At 41.9% G+C, this 23700-nt stretch overlaps 1 protein-coding gene across 1 annotated transcript; it reads left to right on the forward strand.

Moving 5' to 3' along the window:
* Window positions 1-552: 552 nt before the first annotated feature.
* Window positions 553-7851, forward strand: LOC309381573 (uncharacterized protein). The gene is made up of 2 exons (XM_081932731.1): window positions 553-646; window positions 6167-7851. Exon 2 carries the CDS (start codon window positions 6209-6211, stop codon window positions 7325-7327), a length of 1119 nt encoding a protein of 372 aa, XP_081788857.1. The 5' UTR covers window positions 553-646; window positions 6167-6208; the 3' UTR covers window positions 7328-7851.
* The last annotated feature ends 15849 nt before the right edge of the window (window positions 7852-23700 follow it).

The raw sequence follows: 23700 nt of genomic DNA on the forward strand, positions 1-23700 counted from the left end.
TGGGAGCTGTTCACACGTGTCCACGTGCTTTGGCATGTGGCGACAGAAAGGTTAGCCATCACTGTCATATAATATATGTGGGTATATGCATAATTTTGCATTTATTTATTTTGTCATGTTTAAGTAGTGTATATTGGACCTGGTGATCCTTTGAGAGCTGTATGTAGCAAAATTTCATTTTAATGCATGTCAATTTGTGTACATTCAAAGTGACAATAAAGTTATTCTAAGTCTCTATGTATTAACTAGTGTTTAAATCACCCTCTCCAAAGCAGGGCTAGCTAAGGTGGAAAACCATAACTGGACAGACGAAGGGGTGTAACCACTTTCTCTCAAAGGCACAAGGTGACAACAGCTCTCACTGTGGGGACCCATAACTATGTGCTTGCTCGCCGTTCCTGGTGCCCCTTTCTCATGACCAGACAGTAGCATTAGGACCCAGGAGCCGCTCTTGAATGTAGGAATCGTGCTCTCCGCCGGGTCCCTTGGCTGGGTCCGAATGCCTCTCGGATGCCCAGATAAACCAGCCAACCTCTTTTGTTCTGCAGCGGCCGGCTGAGAGGCTTTCCAGCAGACGCTCATCTCTTCCCCACCCGCTGCCGGCCCATTGAAACCCTTCACTGCCGCAGATCACAATGCAAAACAGGTATTAGCTGCTCCTCGGGTCCTCTGGCTGGGGTGGGTAGAGTCCTTCCTTTCAGCCAGCATAGCCCAAGGCAGAATTGCAGGGTGGGGGGGACTCTGAAAGCTTTGACCGCTTATCCGCAGGCTGGGGGCGCAAGGAGGAAGGGAAGAGAGATCTTGGATATTTGTGATGGAAGAGAAATGGTCTCATGGCTCTGAATCCTCTGCTTTTGGTGACACTGTTGGAAGAATAAGGGACAGAGAGAAAAATAGATTTCTCTTTAAAAAGTAAAATACAATTTTAAGAAGACATTTTCCCCCTTTTATGGGATGCCACGGATCAAGACTGCTTGGAAACCTTCTCATGTATGTTTACATCAGTGTGCTTTTTAAACCTGTCTTTCTTGTCACTGAGTCGCAGGTGCTTCAGGGCTGGCTTATGCTATTCCAACTGATAAAGGAAGGGACTCAGCACATGCCCAGAGGTGCTCTCTACTCTCTAATGGGGAAGAGGAATACCAAGACAGCACTCGGGGTCCTTCCAGAATTTCTTAGGGAAGTCTAAAATATTTATTGGTTCGATTGTTACAAGGGCTCAGTTCAGGTTAAGCAGTGAAAGTGTGTAATTTGCTACAGCTGTGACAGAAGCTTGATCACATGATTTTAGCTGAAAGTAATGCATGTGTTCCTTGCCTTTTCAGGGGTAGGAAAAATGTAGATTGGCAAATTGTGGACAAAAATGTATTTGATGGTGCAAAGTGGAAGAGGCTTGCTTGTCCAAAATTACACTGGCTGGAACATTTGCAACCTGTGTTCCCTATTTTCATTCTTTCACTATCTTTGCCTTCCCACATTAGTATTTCTAGTCATAGATCCTGTGGGGTTTTAGTGTCTGCTCTTTTAGAAAAGTGCAAAGGAATGGATTTCACAACTTCACAGCATGATTTAAGATTAATCACCTAGAATTAAGACAGAGGGTTTTTGTTTAATTCTTAAAGTGACAGAAATGTTCAAAATTAAATGTTAAATCTGATACATTTCAAATTGAATGCAACTCACAATTCAAGGCTGTATTTCACTACTAGCATCTGATTTATTACTAATAGATAGTTAAAGACTGTAAAAATGCATATGCTGTCTTTCCTTTAAAAGCTCAAGTTGGTGCAAAGAAGAGTCTTCTATTTTACTTTCACAATAACCTTGCAAAGTAGGCTGGACTGAAAGATAGTTATTGGCCCAGATTCTCCTAAACTTCAATCCAACATTGATTATATTACTAAACATTTACAGTGATGATATTACAGTTGAGAGCAGGAAGGGTGGCTGTTTGAAATTACACTCCAAGCAGAAGGAACTTCAAACTTGACCATTTGATTTAGCCTCTGATTAGAGCTTTGAGAAGCCTGCTATGTACAAGGACTGGACCTAAACAGTACAAAGACCAGATAAGACAAGAGAAGCTTTGCAAATGACAACCTTTGCTATTTGGAAAGAGTTGGTACCCTCCAAACATTTCTGAGAATTAGAGCTTTCAAGAATTAGGACACAAATTTAATGTCTACACCAGGGGTGTCCAAACTTGGGAACTTTAAGATTTGTGAACTTCAACTCCCAGAATTACACAGCCAGCATGGCTGTCTGTGGAATTCTGGGAGTTGAAGTCCACAAGTCTTAAAGTTCCCAAGTTTGGACACCCCTGGTCTACACCATTATTAAGGTGACCAACTTTTTTACAGTGAAAAGGAGGACAAAACACGTTCTATTGTCCAAAATGCTAAGTTGACCAACTTTTTTACAATGAAAAGGAGGACAAATAAATTGGAAAAAATATATCGGAAATAAAAGAAATATTTTATTCATTGCAACAATAATACACTAAAATATGATATATGCATAATAAAAACATTTGCAACATTTTATATTGTAATTATACTTACATGCCTGTTAATTATTATTTAAATGAGTACTTTTCCATTGAATTAATATTTTTTGTCAATGTATTATCTTCTAACAATATATTGGAAATATCTGAACAAGAAATATCCTTCATATTGAATTTTACAGCAACTGCTGCAGCTAGAATATCAACATTCAATCTCGATTTCTCACTTGTCGAAAAATCATTGGCAATTGAAAAAAACTCTTTCAACTGCTGCATTAGTTCCAGGGCAGCACAACGTAAATTGAACAAGTATAAATAAATGTTCACATGGAATATGTTCATTTTTGAAATGGCTGAAAATATCCACCCATCTTTTATCAATTTCAACATGTTGATTTTCCCATTGTATTAATTTTTCAGAATTTAAATATACATTCAGTCTTCTAATTTCTTCAAAGAGACAATTGTCGTCTATTTTAATGTCTAGCATTTCTTTAGATAAAAATTCAACACAAGATTCAATATCTGTTCAATATACTTGCGATGAAGTAAAAAAAACACCATTAAAAACTGTTTAATAAAATACGTCACATAACGCGCAACAGATTAGCCTTCAAATATCAAAAAGGAGGACATGTAGGAGGACACTTTTCGAGGGAGGACGGAACTTACAAAAGAAGGACTGTCCTCCCTAAAGGAGGACGGTTGGTCACCTTACCATTATAGCATCTGTAAACTACTATATTCTACTTGCAATACATTTTGCAGAGTATAACGTGTGCACAAGCTTTGCAGTGTAAAGAGAAGAAAGTAAGCCAGAGTTATATAAATATATTTTGCAAATTGCCTCTATTCCTGCCTCTGGATAATGGGGCTTGTATTCCTTGCATTTTACTTGAAGTAGCTCTCTGCTCTACTTCCTTACAGTGGTTAACACAGATTAGATCCTCACTTTACTCATAAGCACCCTTCAAAAGGGGAGAAGAATCAACCATTCTCTTGTATAAACCAATTATGAAAATGAAAATTCAAAATTATGGTATAAATGTTATGCTTCTTCAATTCAGCCCTGGCTCTTAGTGAATACAAGAAAAAGTATTGCACTTTTCTTAGTAATATTTTGGTTGTGGTTTGCCAGTATTTTTTTTTTTCAAAGTTGGGAAACAGGGACTGGCCCAAAGTCACCAACTGGCTTCCATGTCTGAAGTAGGACTAGACTCCCAGATTCTAATCTAGCACCTTTAACCACTACTGTTCTCCAGATTAGTTTGTATGATAAACAAAATCTTTCTTGTGGGTATAACAACAAATCACAGATGTTCATGCAAATACCTTGCGGTCCCATGTGCTGCAGGTGCTCAGAGTTCAGCTTATAAGGCAAATATTCACACACAGATATTTACATTTACAAAAAAATATCGGAACACATACAGATGAAACTCGAAAACTTAGAATATCATGCAAAAGTTCATTTATTTCAGTAATGCAACTTAAAAGGTGAAACTAATATATGAGATAAGACTCATTACATGCAAAGCAAGATAGTCCAAGCCATGATTTGTCATAATTGTGATGATTATGGCATACAGCTCATGAAAACCCCAAATCCACCATCTCAGAAAATTAGAATATTACATGCAATCAATAAAACAAGGATTGTACATAAAAGAATATTGGACCTCTGAAAAGTATAAGCATTCATATGTACTCAGTACTTGGTTTGGGCCCCTTTTGCAGCAATTACTGCCTCAATGCCACGTGGCATGGAAGCTATCAGCCTGTGGCACTGCTGAGGTGTTATGGAAGACCAGGATGCTTCAATAGTGGCCTTCAGCTCTTCTGCATTGTTCGGTCTCATGTCTCTCATCTTTCTCTTGGCAATGCCCCATAGATTCTCTATGGGGTTCAGGACAGACGAGTTTAATGGCCAATCAAGGACGGTAATCCCACAGTCATTGAACCAGGTTTTGGTGCTTTTGGCAGTGTGGGCAGCTGGAAAATGAAGTCAGCATCCCCATAAAGCTCATCTGCAGAAGAAAGCATGATGAAGTGCTCCAAAATCTCCTGGTAGACGGCTGAGTTGACCCCGGTCTTAATGAAGCACAGTGGTCCAAAGTCCTGTTGCTCAGTGGTCCAAAGTCCTCTTTTCTGATGAGAGCAACTTTTGCATCTCATCAGAAAACCAAGGACCCAGAGTATGGAGGAAGAATGCAGAGGCCAATCAAGCACAGTAATCCCACGGTCATTGAACCAGGTTTTGGTGCTTTTGGCAAAAGTTGCTCTCATCAGAAAAGAGGACTTTGGACCACTGAGCAACAGGACTTTAGACCACTGTGCTTCAAAAGCACCAAAACCTGGTTCAATGACTGTGGGATTACCGTGCTTGATTGGCCAGCAAACTCGTCTGTCCTGAACCCCATAGAGAATCTATGGGGCATTGCCAAGAGAAAGATGAGAGACATGAGACCGAACAATGCAGAAGAGCTGAAGGCCACTATTGAAGCATCCTGGTTTTCCATAACTGTGGGAATGAAAGGTAAGGCTTACGTACAGGCATGCGTAGAAACTACCATGGTCTCAGTGGCTGTTTATCTTGGAAGCCTACAAGCTCACCTAATTAGCATAACCAGATGCTGGAATAAGGGAAAGGTGATGCACATAGTCTGTTATCTTTAGCTCATTAATTCACCAGAGCAAAGGCATGAGGTAACCTTGGCCTGAATAGTATTCTTGATTCTCTAGGGAAGATTTGGGGGAGTAAAACCGAAAGTAATGTGTTGTTGCTCTGTGCTTTGCTTGTAAAAACTTTATAAAAGCCAAATAAACTCTGCGAAAGGCAGACAGATTTTTGGACACAGACTGCGTGATTGATTTCTGAAACTTACACATAACACCTCAGCAGTGCCACAGGCTGATAGCTTCCATGCCACGCTGCATTGAGGCAGTAATTGCTGCAAAAGGGACCCAAACCAAGTACTGAGTACATATGCATGCTTATACTTTCCAGAGGTCCAATGTTCTTTTATGTACAATCCTTGTTTTATTGATTGCATGTAATATTCTAATTTTCTGAGATGGTGGATTTGGGGTTTTCATGAGCTGTAAGCCATAATCATCACAATTATGACAAATCACGGCTTGAACTATCTTGCGTTGCATGTAATGAATCTTATCTCATATATTAATTTCACCTTTTAAGTTGCATTGCTGAAATAAATGAACTTTTGCATGATATTCTAATTTTTCTAGTTTCACCTGTAATACCAGGCAGTTGTATCCATGCTTGTATACATTGCCATACCAACAGTTTTCTAGACATTTTGAAAGAACTCTACATATAAATAATAAAAGATTTAGTTTTTATTTTAACTTATTTTTGAGCAAGCATCATACCATAAAAAGGCTGAAGAATTTAAGTGTATTAGTTTACAAGGCATGATCTGGCAGAGTCTTGAGCAAGTTTTACATGAAAGTAAATCCCACTGAGCCTTAGTTAAATTTGGTACTACTGGGCTTTTAGCTGCTTTGGTGTTTTTTTATCACTTTAATTCTGGATGGATTATTTTGAATGTATTCTCATGACAGTTGTTAAAGTGATTGTGTGCATTTCATGGGTGGGCGTACTTCCTCATAGCTCTTACTATTCTCCCATTTCTGCAGCGATGTCCCTGTAGCTGATTGCACTCTTGTTCCTGGTGCCCAATGGAGCCATCTCACAGGTGGCATGTCAGCAGGGGTGATGGGCATCCAGCGGAGCTGCAGGCAGAGGCTCGGGTATTGGTGCCAGGAGATAGTAGTTGGCCGAGACTGGAAAACCATGGTGGCAACAGGCTTGAGAACCAGGTGATAGAAAGTTGCCCTCCAGCGCCTTGGGACCAATATATGCAGGCCCCACTCAGCAGTGATGTCACGCAGAACCAAGTGGCTACAGAAGACAGGCCGCCTGAGATCTACAGCATTGCTCTGTGGGGTCCCAAGCTGCATTCTGCACTGACTAGACACAGGGGAGGAAGGTCAAACGCACACGCCTCTACTCCAAACTCTAAACACCTGGGTCTAGCAGGAGAAGGAGATGCCACGGATGAAGGATCCCTGGTGCTGATTGATGCAGAAGGGGTGCCCCACACTGTGTCACGAGAGGAAGTGGAGCTGGCTGGACAAATGCAGTCTTCAGAGCCCGAGTTGCTGGCTTCTGCTCCACCACCACGACAGCTGTATTTCTGCCCCATTTGCCTGCGGACGTTCCTTTACCAGTCTGACCTGGAGCGCCATAGCATCACCCATTCAGAGAGCAAGCCGTACGTATGCCGCGAATGTGGCAAGGCCTTCAAGCGTTCCTCCCACCTTCAGCGGCACAAGCACATCCATACTGGTGAGCGGCCCTTCAGCTGCCCCGTCTGCCGCAAGGGTTTCCGGGAATCCGGTGAACTGTTGCGCCACCAGCGGGTCCATACTGGGGAGAAGCCCTATCAATGCCAGATCTGTCGACTACGCTTTACAGAACGGAATACCCTCCGTCGGCATGCCAAGCGCAAACATGCCCGTGAGACCTACTATCAGCGCTCTGTGGAGGAAGGAGGGGGCAGTTGGACTACGGCAGGGGACTGGGAATCAGAAATGATGGTAGGAAGTGGGGACTGGGCCACAGAGGAGATTGGGAGTGGCTGGAGCAGTGAACCAGTGGAAGACTGGGTTGAGGGTGGGAATCACTGGAGGGAAGATTCAGAAAGGCAGGTGGGAAGCCTGCCTGGAGCCATGTCACAGATATTACAGATGGAGCACATCAAAGATAAAGACAAACCTGAGATTCAACTCCCGTAAACATGCAGAAGTGGGAGAGACAGACACTGAAGGATCTTTAAATAACTTTGTTCTGCAGTTATCTGTTGGATTGAAGCATTTTCTCTGTAAGAAAGGACATGAAACTAACGGAAGTATCTTCTAGAACTGTTCTACAGTGTTTAAGCCCTTCAAAGAGCACTGTATGGCATCACCAAAGACTAGAGAAGGCTATTGGGGGCAGGGAATTGAGGCTGTCCCCCTTCAACAATCATACCACAATATCCAGAGCTGCTATGAAGATAGGGGAACATTTCATGTTTTTAATTCTTTCGTAGGTGGAAATGAAACCGAGAATACTGTTTTCTTAAATTTCCTGTGCTTTCCTGAATAATTGGTAGAGAGAGAGTTGTGTTCCTCTCACAATTGTACCAAACAAAACATTGATACATGATGATCCTCTGTAAAATGAATTGCCCTGTCCACACACCTAAGCTGCTATTTGTTTTGTTTTCCTTAAAAACCCATATCGATGCAACAGGGCATATTCTGTTTGCAAACACTAATGAATTAACATATGCAAAACAGTGCTGTCTTTTTCCCTTTTTTCATATTCCACTTTAATCAAGGTGAGGGACTTAGACCTCTCTCTCTCTCCACTCTCAATAGCTTGTAGCTATAGCTTGGGCCTAGAACAACTTCCCTAACTTGTGTCCTCTGAAATTATCCACTTTAATTTCTATACTTCTTCCAGTGATTTTGGCAGCCAAAACCTCTGGAGGGCTCTTGGTTTAGGAAGATTAAAGCAGAGCTTGAGAGAGCAGGAAAATCTAAACCTGGATACACATGTGGCTGTAGAACTTTTCTTTTTTCCTTTTATGTTTAATAAGGAATGGGGGAATAAACAAAATCTTCATGGACATGATGAGAGTCAGCTTGCACACATCCTTTTAAAAAACTGAAGAATTAATAGGAAATACAGGATGAAATAATCTGCATCCAGGCATTCCTTCTTTGTAAAGAAGTCTTTTCTCTACAGCTGGATATTTACACAAACTTTGAATTCATTGAAATCAATCAAAATCACTTTTATATAACTGTTTTCATCCAATCCAGAATGATGGTATACAGGCAAAAAATGAGCAAAGCAGTTTATGTTAGCACTTCAATGGAAGCACTAATTTACATTGTCATGTCTCATCCTAAAAAGATCTGAAAGATTATCCTTTGAAGTAAATGTTGCCGAAGGTATTTAAATTCCTACCTTAGCCCTTTCACAGAATTGTATTTTTGAGGTTCCTTGAAGGGAAACAAGAAGTTATTTGTAATGCAAAGCTGTCACAAACTGTGAGATTCTCAGTGTTTCGATTGCAAATAATATTTACATTTTATGTAACGGGAAACATTGGGGTGTTATTTGCTGAATATTTGCAGTCAAAATTTTGAGCAGCTTTGCATTACAAATAGCTCCCTAGTCCCCTTCAAAAAACCCTGGAAATCTTCTCTATAATGTTAAGTTTTAAAGTCAAGCAGATTAAAGAGAAGCCAGGGGCTATAAGTTTACATGCACAGTCTTTGATATGTAAAAACTGAAAAATAAGGGCTGTCTGGTTAGTTCAGATAATTGCCACAGCTGGTCCAATCATGAAATAACCGTAAAGAAATAAAAATGGTGATGGAAGTGTTTTGACTTTGGTCGAAATATACTTATGGCTTCCTGGACCAAATGTTTGATAATGCCGTTTCTTTTCCATGAGACGAAGTGCATGCCGATCATGAAAAGATATCAGCATTGTGTTTCTAAGTGTAGGATCTCAGTCTTTCTGAGAGAGAGTTGGATTCTTCGATTAAAAGCATTTAAGGGACATGGTGTCTCAGTGGCTAAGACACTGAGTTTGACAATCAGGAAGGTCAGCAGTTCAACAGTTCGAATCCCTAGCGCTGCAGAACGGAGTGAGCTCCTGTTATTTATTCCAGCTTCTGCCAGCAGTTCGAAAGCACTTAAAAAATGCAAGTAGAAAAATAGCGACCACTTTGGCGGGAAGGTAACAGTATTCTGTGCGCCTTCGGTGTTTAATCATGCCAGCCATAGGTCCACAGAGACATCTTCGGACAGCGCTGGCTTTTTGGCTTTGAAACGGAGATGAGCACCGCCCCCTAGAGTTGGGAACGACTAGCACATATGTGCGAGGGGAACCTTTATCTTTATTAAAAGCATTAGGCTTTTGATACAAGAAAGGTAGTTTCTGCAAAATAGAAACAAGAATACTGAACCATGAAACCTGTACTTAATGTATATGTGTTTGGTAATGCAAATATTGGTCTGCTATATTTTTCTAAAGGATAGGTTCTTCTCCTTCTAAGGCTTGCATTTCATAGACTCTCAAATTTGTTCATGCACAATACTAAACAGCAAACATTCCTGTATGTAAGATCAGACAGATATTGTCTGTAATATTTGATTAGAAATAGCTGTCATTTTCTGCTACGCTTCTTTGTGGGCAATCCTAATCTCTGTTTTATCCATAGATGTGTGTTGTTCTTGCCAATGCTTTTTCCTTTTTAACAAGTTTTTATTTGCACCTAAGCAGTAATATATGCAGGAAGAACTTGAGTTGAACTTGTGTGATATTTGTTCAATATTACAAGCCATTTCTTTGCAGTGGCTCTGGTGATTTCATTTCCACAGCACGGCAAAGCATTTCAGATTATGGTTTGCTGAAAACAGAGTGATAGTTCACTAATTCACAATGTGAGCCACAAATGCTGTCAGAAAGATTTAGGTTACGTTCAAATGCTTGTCTGAAATGGACCTAGGGTGATGATAAAGGAGGAATTATAGGAGTTGTAGCATCAAAGTAATGTCCTTGAGTCTAGAAGGCTTTTTGAAGTGACTTGACATATGCAATTTATATAGAAAAGACTGTTTGAATTCTTTATTTATCTATTTACATTTCCAAACTCCATTTGAAGTCATAACTACTTCTTGTACCAAAAGCTGAAAATACACAACAGGAAGCGGGAGAATTCTGTACGAATAAGCTTCTCAAAAACACACAGTATGCATTTGTATGTTGAGGTACTCTTACGTATCACGTAAGAGTACCTCAAATCAGCAAATTCAAATGAGCCATGCAACACGTCTATTCACAAAAAGCTCTCTCATCTTTCCATTTTGTGAGGAAGGCCCAAACCATGTTCTTGTGTATAAAAAGTCAAGATTTTAACAATGCTGATTATGTCAGCAGTTCTTATGTTATCAAGGCCATTTCTATTCTCACTTGGTACGGTACGGAAAGGGAAAGTATGTGTAAATTCCCTCTGTGAGAAATTATACCACTTTATATTCCACCACAAGGAATTGTATTTGGCACTGGCACCTTACTCTGTAACCAGTAAATAAGGCAAATGGACTTTTCACATTTTCCAGCAATGAGCATATAAAACTCAATTCCTTTAATTGTCTTTTGGGGCTACACACACACACACACACACACACACACACACACACACACACGGCAGACAGCATCTGAGTGGGAAGAATGGAGTCCAGCTTTGCCTTGAACTACCTCCAGGGCTCTCTTGTTGCCCAGGCCTCCAAGTTATCTTTGTTGCCATGGAGACCACCTTGAGCACAGAGTTTGATGTGTTCCAAGCATAATCTTTGTTAAGAAAGGCCTCAAGGCCTTGAGTGTTGTGAAAGCTGTAGGAGGGTTTTAAAAAAATACTATCTCACTCCTGGTGGTTCTTTTTCTCTCTCTCTCTCTTAGCTGCAGCAATATGTTCAGACAAAAAGCAGAGAAACAAAATAATGGATGCAGGATTCTGCACTTATCTTAGTGCAACACACTGCAAATGGTTTCATTCACGCCAGCTGTTTCTCAAAAAAAGTGGCCCAAGACATCTGTTCCGCAGCTAGTCCAATCCATCCCCGGTCCTTAAGGATCATTCTCTATCTGAACTCTTTTTGAATTTTGGTGTGAGATAGTCAATGTTTCCTTAAAAAAAAAAAAAGGAGGAAAAAGCATCCTTGCAGGGTTTCCTTCTGATAGCAGAAGAGACCTACTTACATAAAAAAGAGACTAAGATTTAAAGATGAAGGGCCTGGAGGCTAAAACATATGAAGAAACTGTTGCAGGAATTGGGTTTGTCTAATCTAGTGAAAAGAAAGACTAAAGATGACATGATAGCAGTCTTGCAATATTTGAGAGGCTGCCGTAAAGAAGAGGGGATCAACTTATTTTACATGGCACCAGAAAGCAGGACAAGAAACAATGGATGGAAACTAAGCAAGGAGAGAACCAATCTAGAAATAAGGAAAAATGTCCTGACAATGAGAACAATTAATCAGTGGAATGGCTTGCCTTTAGAAGTTGTAGGTGCTCTATCACTATTAAGAGACTGGATAGCCACTTGCCAGAATGGTATAGGATCTCCCACTGAACAGGGGGATGCACTAGAACACCAACAAAGTCCATTCCAACTCTTGTTATTCTGATGCTCTTGTTCATAGCGCTAAGTGGCTGGAGAAACCGTTATGATAGCCAAGGGGAAAGTGACCTGCCCTGGCAGATGCTCCCTGCCTTCGTTACCTACTCCTGCACTACATATTGTCTAAAGATTACAATATCAGGCTAGAACACAGGTGTCAAACTTGCCATATTATGTTGCCATCATGTCATGTTTCGCGATGTTTTTCCCATTGGTGGAGCTGAGATAAGCGTCGCCTGCGTGTGATCCATCCGGCCCACAGGCCGCCAGTTTGACACCCCTGGCCTAGAAAGTAGGGGACAGTGAGTTCAAGTCCCGCCTTAGCAATGAAAACCAACTGGATGACCTTGGGCAAGTCATTCTCTCACAGCCCAACCCACTCAGAGGGTTGTTGTGGAGAAAAGAGATATGCTGGGTGTATTTGCTACCTTAAATGATTTGTAAAAATAATAAAGTTGGTGTGTATATGTATGTACTTGGGTTAAGAAATAGATAAAAATTGTAATACAAGGCCTAAAATTAAAAATAAAACAAAATCCTACTGTCTGTACAAGCAAGTTATTTGAGGTAGCTATGCCCTTTTCATATGCTCAGACTCCTCCCAAATGCATATATGTGATTATTGGTCACCATAAAATTGCCCAACTCTTTACCAAAGGAACTGAGATAGAGATGTCCTAAATCTAGTGACAGCTGCCTTTAGTCTTCTATAATCCCTTTCTTTGTACAAAAGTACAAAGAAATATATAGCAATGAGATGTTCTTTTTGCAGGAGGTATATACACATATGGTTTCTCTGCATATATTAATGAATGTTTAGGCATATTTGAAATGTATTTCATAGATTGTAAACAATACTTTTATTTGTATTTATAATCACATTATTTGCGTATGCTGCTTTGAGAGTCTAATTTGAGGATTTAACAGTCAATTACTGTAAATACTCAAATATTAATATAATAAAATTCCTCACAAATTTTCTCTGTGAAAAAGACACAGTGCCAGTTAATGCATGTTTCAATTTGAAATGCCAGATTTCTTGATATAATGCCTAGATTTTTATGCATTTTAAAGGAAAAAGTATATTATTTATTCTATCAAAAACCCAGCAAATTTTGAAAGAATACCTGTTTTGGAAATGATGGAAAATATTTGTAATTTGGGTGGTAGATGGGGCGGCGGTTTGTTCTTCGAGCTTGCTGTTTGGTTTCTGAATGTTTTGTCACCAGGCTAGGCAACATCTTCAACAGGACTTCGGTTAAAGCTTCTTGTTTCAGTTTCCCTCTGCTTTTATCTATCCTAAGTGGTGATATGGTCAGTTGTTCGCGTAGTGTGAAGGTCACCACATAAGGAAGTGGTGAGTGCTGTCGTTGGTTGGTCACCCGATTGATCCAGCTTCTTATATGGGCTCCTAGGCTGATTCCAGATTGATATGTTTATTGATTGACCTGTTCGTTGAATACCAGACTTTGATGAATTCGCATGCCTGGCTTGTGGTGGCATGGCCAATGATTTTTTTCTGTCCCAGTTGAACTGGCGCTCCTCGATCCCAGCAAGGGTCAAGAGCAGAGATTTGTGATCATGCCAGTTGATTGTTAGTCACTGCTCATGGATTCTTGTTTTTAGTTGTCATCCTATTTTTTTGTATTATTATTATTATTATTATTATTATTATTATTATTATTATTATTATTATTATTATTATTATTATTATTTTACTCATAAATCAGTTTTGTCCATTATCAGAGTCGGTCTATCTTTGTCTGCCAGTAGGATGACAATGTTTTCATCTTGTCGCAGTTTCTTTAACACCTTCTTTTCTTTCTGGTTGAATGTTTCATTGTATTTGCTTCATTGGATGTTGGGGATGATTCGCTGCCTGAGGTCCTCTTGTGTCTCGTGACTGAGGTTGTTTGTTTTCAGTATGGATTCAAAATTAGCTAGGAAATAGACTGGGTCTGCATCCTTGCAGAGGGGAGGAGCTGAAGTCACGACAAGACGACGTGCGATCTCAATGCTCCAAGATCGCAGTCGATACTTTTGCCACTGGGTAGTCCAAACGGACCTAAACCGCCCCGCAGAGATGGTGAACAGGAAGAATATGTCTTGCTGATCTCAGGGATATTGCAAAGTCCCTGATTGATCCAAGAGAAGTTCTTCAAGCTGGTGACAAAAAATACAGCCATTTGGCTGATCAAGTCGGGGCGGCTCCAAAACGGAAGGATACGGAAAGAGAAAGTGTTTAAAATTTAAAAAATCGAAGAGGAAAATGAATATAAAGAAATTAAAATTGCTGATATTTATGGTGATTAGTTTGTTTCTGAAAATGGAAGGAGTGGAATACTGAAAGAAGAATTAAATGGAGGGGAAGCCTACCCCAGATGGCAAGATACAGAAGAAGAAAAAATAAAAGAATTTATGGATTTAAGAGAGAAATCTTATTAGCAATAGCTTTGATAACACCACAACAATCAAAGATAAGCTAATTAAGGAAACAGAAGAAGAGCATCGAAATTACATGAGAGATTTTATAAGCAAAGAGTTGCTAAGAGGAGTCCATACAAAGTTGATTAAGGAGATGATTAGCGGACTGACACCACAAATGGCAGAAGATATGAGACTGTTTTGCTACTGGAAAGATACAAGTGTCAGGTCTGTAGTTATATTCCTTTTAGGATATTTGGCCTGCCACACTTAATATTAATTCACTATGCTGTTTCATTAGTGTAGTAGTAGAGGGGAGGATAGAAATGAGTAGAGTTGTGGAATGTGTTGTTGTTATTCCTTTATAGAAGCCAAGATCATCTTTTGTCTCCGCACCTCTGCACCTGACCAGAACCAGCAGGGTGGAGATTCCAGCGTGGCCGAAGAAGATTGGACCATGTGATGGATTTATGGGTGTGGGGAAAAGATCGTGAACTTTCAACTGGGTGGAATCCCAGGAAGTTTTCAGATTTGGGATTCCACAGTTTGTTGCCAAATGTCTGTCTTATTAAATTGGAACTTTAAGGATAGCTTTGCCTTGGACTCTGATTTAATTCTGCATGATATTTGGAATGCTGACATTATCCCAAATCTGTTCTTAAAATAAATCACCAGCACCCCGGAGAGGGGCTGGTGAGGGGGTGCTGATTTCCCAATGCTGACCATATCAGCGTAAAATATCAGTGAACGATTAAGAGTAAAGAAGCTAATGATGAATTGCTTCTCTGAAGTTCTTCCGAAGTGCAAAAGAATTTGCACGGGAGGAAATTTTCATCTTTATAGCATGCATGCACAGCCGGAGGGGGATGGCTGGAGGGGGCTCCCAGACCAACTTCTTCAGCCAAACGTGAGTCAACCTTCCCCCCCCTTTCACTAGTGAAAGTGGCAATGGATTGGAAGATTGGAGTGGAGATAATTACTCCTTCCAAACAGCACTAAATGAAAGGACCCATTACCCTGCAACTGAGTTGAAGACAGATTCCCTATCAAAATGGAAGAAGAGGTGAATGAGGGGATTACTGCAGGATGGGTAGCAGAACAATGTGATGAGGCCGTTCCTAAGGTTAGAGATGCAACTAGGTTCCGTCCCTCGGGGAAGCCAATAAAATGCCAGCGTTGCTATCAATTTGGCCACAGAGCGTCAGAGTGCTTGGCTCCAGCCCCAATATCACAAACGTGTGCACCAACCGCCAGAGCAGTAAAGAGAAGGCTCCAGAAGCTACCACAGAAGAGTCATCTAGGCCAACAACCTCCGGAAGAGGATCCCCAACCTAAGGTGACAAAGAGTCCTACCAAGAGGAAGGCCTCAGAGGAGGGAAATGCCGAAGACCCAATGATTAGTGCACCCATCCGCCCCTTTACAATAAAATGCAACCTCCAAGTGCCAGAAACTGGAGTGGAAGGGGAAGTTGGGACAATTGTGGACATCGGCTTTTGGCCACCAAGCTATATGCAAAGTTGTCGAAGTATGAGTTTCACAAGACCTCACTAGATTACTTGGGTTATCGCACCTCCAACTAGGGGATAGAAATGGATGCAGGAAAAGTGAAAGCTGTATTAGACTGGAAACCTCCAAGTACTCGCAAACAACTACAAAGCTTCCTTGGATTTGCATATTTCTACAGGCAATTCATTCCAAATTTTGCGGAAATTGCCCGTCCATTGACGGAGCTATTAAAAATGGGGCCTTCCCCAACGAAGCCAAAAGCAAACCAACCCCTGAAATGGACAATGGACTGTCAAAAAGCTTTTGAGAAATTAAAACGGCTCTTTGCCCAAGAGCCCATACTACAACACCCCAACCCCAAGCGACCATTCATAATCCAGATGGATGCCAGTAATGTAGCAATAGCTGCAGTGCTACTACAAAAGAATAGAGAGAGCCACCTCTTACCATGCACTTACATCTCCAAGAAACTTACCACTACTGAAAGGAGGTGGGCCATTTGGGAGAAAGAGGCGTTGGTGATCAGGTGGAGCCTGCTCACGTGGAGACATCTCTTGGAAGGGGTGGATATGCCGTTCGAGGTCTGGACTGATCATAAAAACCTCGAGGCTATCCACGCCCATCGAAGATTACCTCCCAAACAGGTTCGCTGGGCACAATACTACCAAAGGTTCAGATTCAACATTAAACACATCCCTGCAGGGAAGAACCTGTTGGCAGATGCTTTGTCGAGAAAACCGTAGTACGACAGTAAGAAGGAAGAAGTTGTTCCTCCCACCAACAGGTGGCCCAGGTCACCACCCAATGTCAAGATAAGGTGATGATAGAGTTCAAAGCAGCACTCCCGGCAGACCCATGGTTCAACAATAACAAAGATATCCTAACGATGAGCGGTGGTTTAGCCTGGAAGGGGTCCAAACTGCACGTCCCTGCGGAGTTGACTGGAAGTCCCACAGCAAAGCCATGATGCAAAATTAGGCGGCCACTTTGGATTCCTAAAAATGATTCACCTTGCCAGGCGTCAATTTTGATGGCCAAGGATAAAGTCGGAGGTGGAAGATTATGTAAAAAAATGTGCTACTTGCGCAACAATGAAAGCATGACTGAGGAAGTCCCCTGGACTACTACAACGAGTGGCCAGCCCTAGCTGACCATGGGAAGAGATCGCAATGGACTTCATTGTTGAACTCATAGACAGCAATGGAAATAGAGTAATCTGGACAGTTATTGATTGTTTTCCAAGCAGGCACATTTCATTGCTTGCTCGGGGCTGCCATCTGCAAAGAAATTAGTGAAAATGTTTGTGAAACGCATTTATCACCTGCACGGGGTGCCCAAGAGGATCATTTCAGACCGTGGAGTTCAGTTCACCGCCAAGTTCTGGAGAGAATTCCTGAAATCCATCGGGTCCACACAAGGACTCAGCTCAGCGTTTCATCCTAGCACGAACGGCACAGCAGAGAGGGCCAATGCGATGGTGGAACAATACATCCGGTGTTATGTGGGCTATCAGCAAGACAACTGGTCGGACTTGCTACCTTTCGCCGAAGTAGCATACAACAATGCAGTCCACAGCAGCAGTGGATTAACTCCTTTCCAGATTACCAGTGGCATGGAATTTGTTCCCATTCCTGAGCTTCCTAGAGAACCTCCCTCCTCCATGTCTCTGAATGAATGGATGGACACACTAAAGAAAGGATGGGAAAATATGAAGAAGGCTCTAGCAGATGCAGCAGAAGCCTACAAGAAGCAAGTGGATAAACACCACTCGCTCAAACCCCCCTTTCATGTGGGGACAAAGTTTTTGTATCTACCAAATACATAAGATTAAGAATGCCTAGTAAGAAATTAGGCCCAAAATTTCTAGGTCCATTTCTAATAGAAAAGATAATTAACCTAGTTACAGTTCGACTCAGTCTACCCAGAATTCTAGGGAAAATTTACCCAGATTTCATTGTAGCTTGTTGAAACCAATAATTGAGTCCAGCATAAGACCGTCTGCCCAACCTCCCCCTCCTCCTGTAGTGGTAGAAGGAGAAACATATTATGAGGCTATATAGGGGTCACTTACGGTATTTAGTGCATTGGAAGGGGTACCCTTTGGCCGAAGCCTCTTGGGTAAAAAGTTGGGATCTAAAGGCAGACAGGTTAATAAACCAATTCCATGAGAAGTTTCCCGATAAGCCAAAAGGTCCCCCTGGGGGGTGAGGTGGTTAATGTTTTTATTATTGCTAACTTTGATGTTCTCTTTTCAGGAAACGCTTTTCTTCTGAGGAGAGGCTGCCTGTCAGGCCTGTAGTTGTTCCTTTTAGGATCTTTGGCCTGCCACACTTTATATTAATTCACTATGCTGTTTCACTAGTGTAGTAATTGGGAGGGGGGAATAGAAAGAAGTAGAGTTGTGGAATGTGTTGTGGTCATTCCTTTATAGAAGTCAAAGTCATCTTTTGTCTCCGCACCTCTGCACCTGACCGGAACCAGCAGGGTGGAGATTCCAGCGTGGCTGAAGAAGATTGGACCATGTGATGGATTTATGGGTGTGGGGAAAAGATCATGAACTTTCAACTGGGTGGAATCCCAGGAAGTTTTCAGATTTGGGATTCCACAGTTGGTTGCCAACACGTCTGTCTTATTAAATTGGTATTTTAAGGATAGCTCTGCCTTGGACTCTGATTTAATTCTGCATGATATTTGGAATGCTGACAACAGGCTGATAGATGGAAGAGTATAATTTAAAACTATTTAAACTTAGTGAAATTTAGTGATAATAGATATAGTTAAATAAATAATTGATAATGATAATAATGTATACAATGTGTAGTGTCATGATAAGCAACAATGGGATATGAATATTGAATGCTACCCATGAAAGGAAGATTAGAAATTATTTTGGATTATATATTAAGTCTTGAATATTAGGGGGAAATGTTATGATACAGGATATAGTTAAATAAAGGAGGGATAATAATAACAATGTATATATAGGTATGGGTACAACATAAGGAAATTGGATGTAAATTGTAAACAATGATTTGGAAAGAAGGATTAGAAAACTTTGTTATTAAATATTATGGATGTTTAGCTAGAATAGGACATAAGGATTCAGTGTTATTGGAGGATTTTAGAAATAGTAAATGAAATGCCAGTATGTGGTTATGTATTAAATCTTGGTATATTTTATGATGAAGGACGTTTAAACAATTATAGTCAAATGAAAATGGAGGTATGATGATGGTAACATGTATAAATATCTGAGTTAAAATACTTGAGTTAATATGAATTATGTTTGTTGACTGTGGAAGAGATGCACGTAAGCCTTTTTGTAACCAACTGATACACTTTCTACAGTATGTAAAGGAGGATATGTTGTGTTTGTTTTTAAAAATAAATAAAAAAACTTTAAAATAAGCAGAGATTTGTGATCATGCACAGTTGATTGTTAGTCAATGCTCATGGATTCTTGTTTTTAGTTGTCATCCTATTTTTTTGTATTATTATTATTATTATTTTATTCATAAACATTTTGAATACAGTGTATTGTCAGGGTATACCATTTACAAAAGAAGAATAAAAAAGAAAGACTAAAAATATTCATATACTGATAATAATAGTAATAATATGACCAAATATTTTTGACTAAATTTCTTTTTATATTACCTTATTTATACTTTTGTTAAGTATATTGATATATTTAAAGTTTATAAACCATCTTTGTATTTAATTCATATATTCATAATCTTTCTGCATCTATTTTCTACCTCTTATCTCTAACCACTCATAAAATCTACTCCTTATCAAGTAATATTCTTTGTCTTCTTTATCTTTTATTTTTAAGGTTAGTCTGTCCATCTCAGGACAATCTAAGATTTTCTGGATTACATCCTCATCCTATTTGCCGACACAGAATTGGCCGCAGTTGTTACATTTGAGCATGTAGACTATGTTGCTATTCTCTTCCTTCAGTATTTTGTCCTTGGTTTTGGACAACTCTTTTTTTTTTTAAACAAAGTTTTATTGGTTTTTTAAGTTTTACAGGGAAAAAGGTGGTGGAAAAGGTATACAAATTTTGGCAGTTGCAAGGTGCGGTAGGTGCCCCCTCCCTCCATACTCATAATATACATCTAAACAAAAATCATTAATACATAGTAGTAAATAGTCAGCATATTAATTCAATTGGTAATTTCGATCAGTTTATGTCAAAAAGATTTTCTTGTTCATTTTTGTGATCTGAGCTTTCTTGGTATTGCCCCATCTCCCCCCGCCGACAGAGCTCCAGCCCCTCCCGTGTCCTGCGTGTCTGTTGTAGGATCATCTGATTTTTCTAGGTGTGATTTGTTTTTTTCCATAAAGGTCTGTGCCTCTATGGGTGTATTAATTCTAACTCTTGTCTCCTCCCAGAATATTAACATACCTTCAGGCATCAACCATCTGAACCACACCCCCTTCTGGTATAATTTATTCGCTAATTGCGAATAACTTTTTCTTTTTCCCCTCACTTTCTTGGGGATCTGCTTCAGGATGGTTATTTCCCTATCTTGGTATGTCAAGGCTTGCCCCCTTTGTGCACCCAGAATTTCATCTCTTGTACTTTTTCTGAGAAATTTAATGTGTACCTCCCTGGGTACATTGTGTGTTCTAGCATAGGCTGAGTTTACTCTATAGACCAGGTCTATCTCCCACCCCATCTGTTGTTTTTCTTTCTGAATGTATTGAGCCAAAATGCTTGTCATGATGTCCCTTATGTTTTCATCATCTGCCTCCATCACGTTTTGGAATCTAAGATAAAAGGACATTCTCTCAAACTCTATTTTCATCTGCTGGGTGTCAAGTTCTTTGTTTCCCTTCCTCACCCCTTCCACCCCCTCCCTCATCTCAGCCGTCCCACCCTCCAAAAGATCCAGTCTCTGTGAGTTCTTATTGATTTGAGCCTGATTCTCTTTAATTTCTTCTTTCATCTCCTTTAGTTGTTTCTTTATTTCCTCTTGTCCCTGTAAGAGTTGCTGAAACATCTGTTGAAATTCCGTCTCTATACTTTTAGGTTGCATCAAAGCTGTTATTGTTGATTGTGTACTAGGACTGGAGGTTGCAGATGTCGGGGCAGAGGTAGCAAAGCCAGGCTTTCCAGGAGGTGGTCTTTTAGGAGACATTGTTTATGAAATAAAGAGTTCAGTCAGTGTAGAGAATGGTCAGTCAGAGCGGCAGAGCAGCCAGAAGAGTCCAGGGGGCAGAGGGTCCAGGCAGAGGAGAATTTCTCTAATCACCCTGGCAATAGAGCAAAGTTTTTCACTCCAGGGAGTTCAAAAGGTAGCAATCCACAAGAGATTTGTCTGAGTAGCACGGAGACAAAGACCGGAAGCCTGAAGTTTTAAAGGTGGAGTCAGGTTTCACAGTTCATAAAGACAACGGAAGTGTGCCATCTTGCCCTGCCAGCTTCGGGTTTAGAGGCATAACAAAGTTTTCAAAGTTCAAAGTTCCCAAAGTTCCCAGATCATCAGTATATTATGAGGTTAAGTCCAAGGAAATCACTTTTAGTAAGGGCGTGACATCATTGGTTGGCTCTCCCCCCTCCTCCTTCCCCTGGGGCTGAGAGCATAATTATTCCAAGCTGCCTGGGTTTTGGACAACTCTTGTTGGAGTATGGATGATGGTTTGTGAGCTACCATTATTCCCAGTGATTGTAGAATTCTGACCAACATTTCTGACATTCCTTTGATGTATGGCAAAGTTTGTTTCCATGTTGTGGCTGGTTATGTGGTATGTCATGATTTGGGTGATGTGCATTAGATTGTTGTTGATTATCTGGATGTTGATTATAGGTGTCATTCAGCAGATCTTCAACTTTGTTGATAGAATCAGTTTTGTCCATTATCACAGTCAGTCTGTCTTTGTCTGCCAGTAGGATGACAATGTTTTCATCTTGTCGCAGTTTCTTTAACACCTTCTTTTCTTTCTGGTTGAATGCTTCATTGTGTTTGCTCCATTGGATGTTGGGGGTGATTCTCTGCCTGAGGTCCTCTTATGTTGAAAAACCCTTCGCCCTCCACGGAGACTCTAGCCCACCGGCTTTTAACTATTAACTTTTATAACATCTGCACCCCTACCCTACTGGGATGGTCAACAACTTACCAATTTACTCGAGGACAGACCTGCTTCGCCTGCGGGAGGCCCCTCTCTCGCAGGTATGGCCCTTGGCTCTCTCAAGGGCCAGCCTTGATGACGGGTTCGTGAACCCCGAAAGGTGGAAGAAGAGGAAGCTGAGGGGCTTTTTAGCGAAATGTTTTATACTGTTTTTAGGGGGTCCTGGGAAGGGGGGGGATAACCAGGCCAGGAGGGAAGCCAGTGCCGCACGAACAGGTGAGTCCAGGAGGGAAGTGAGCGGAGGGGGGGGGAGAGGGAACAAGCTATTCCAGTAGAGGGTTGTTTTATTACAACGGTCGCGGGGAGGGGGGGATGCGAGGACAAGAGAAGATCACAAGGTCGGTTGGGAGACCGTGGCTGCTGGCTACGCCCGGTCGTTTGTACCAACCCCCGCAACCTAGGTGGTCGGGATCTACAGAGACAGGGCCTGCGGCTGATGCTTTGCAATGCAAGGTCCGTGACCAACAAGGCCCCCCTCATTAATGAGTTGATCTCTGAGGGGGAGCTGGACCTTGCAGGAATAACAGAGACCTGGTTGGGTCACGAGGGTGGTTTACCCCTCGTGGAAATGTGCCCACCAGGTTTCCATGCATTTCATCAGCCTCGGGCCCTGGGTAAGGGTGGAGGGGTGGCGGTGGTTATACGGGATGGTCTAGAGCCGAGGGACTTCACTGTTTCTCAGATACCCGGGTGTGAGTCACTTGGTGTGAAATGGGGCCCAGGGAGGCAGTGGGGTTTGCTGATTGTATACTTGGCTCCTCGCTATACGTCAGCAGCCCTGCCCGAGCTCCTCGAGCTGATCTCGGAGACGGCGGTGGAGATCCCCAAACTTTTGGTTATGGGGGATTTCAACCTGCCGTCGACGGGAGCAGCATCCGACGTGGCTCGGGAGTTCATGGCTTCCATGACAGCCATGGGCCTGACCCAACTAATTCAGGGTCCCACACATGAAGGTGGCCACACACTGGACCTTGTTTTTGTATCTGAGCAGTGGACGAGTGATCTGGGAATAGGGGACTTAGACATTACTCCCCTGTCATGGTCAGATCACTCTTATCTCCGGCTAGACTTCCCTGGCGCTACCCCCCACCGTGAGGAGGCGGAACCAGTTTGTCCAAGCTGGTACCGCCCCAAGCACCTGATGGAACCAGTTAGGTTCCAGTCGGAGCTTGGGCCACTACCTGTAGCCCTGACCTGCGCTCGGTCAGAGGACCTAGTGGCCGCCTGGAATAGGGCGACGGCTGGGGCCTTGGACCGGGTTGCGCCTTTGCGACCTCTCCTACGGCAGCGACCCACCCGGGCTCCTTGGTATACTGAGGAGCTGAGGGTGATGAAGCGCCAGAGGAGACGTCTAGAGAGCAGGTGGAGGTCCTCACGCTCCGAGTCTGACCGAACACAGGTAAGAGCCTATTTACGGACTTATCTTGTGGCATTGAGAGCGGCCAAACGTAGACATTGTGCCGCTCTTATTGCGTCTGCGGATAACCGCCCTGCCGCCCTGTTTAGGGTCACCCGCTCCCTCTTGGTGCAAGAGACGCGGGGGGCACCCTTACAGGGAAGAGCAGAGGAGTTTGGAGAATATCTGCAGAACAAAGTCGCTCAGATCCGGAGCGGATGGGCCCCCTCCAGTGGTCTGGACGGGCCGTCAGCAGTGAGTCTTGTGAGTCCACTCTGGGAGGAGTTTGACTCTGTTGCCCCCAAGGATTTAGACAGGTTGCGTGGAAGGCTGCGACCCACCACATGTTCATTGGACCCGTGTCCCTCCTGGCTGGTACTGGCATCCTGGGAGGTGACACGAGGCTGGCTTCTGGGCCTGGTGAACGCCTTGTTGGGTGAGGGATCCTTACCTACTGTC

Source organism: Natrix helvetica (assembly GCF_964273705.1).
Source record: "Natrix helvetica genome assembly, chromosome: Z".
Lineage (NCBI taxonomy): Eukaryota > Metazoa > Chordata > Lepidosauria > Squamata > Natricidae > Natrix > Natrix helvetica.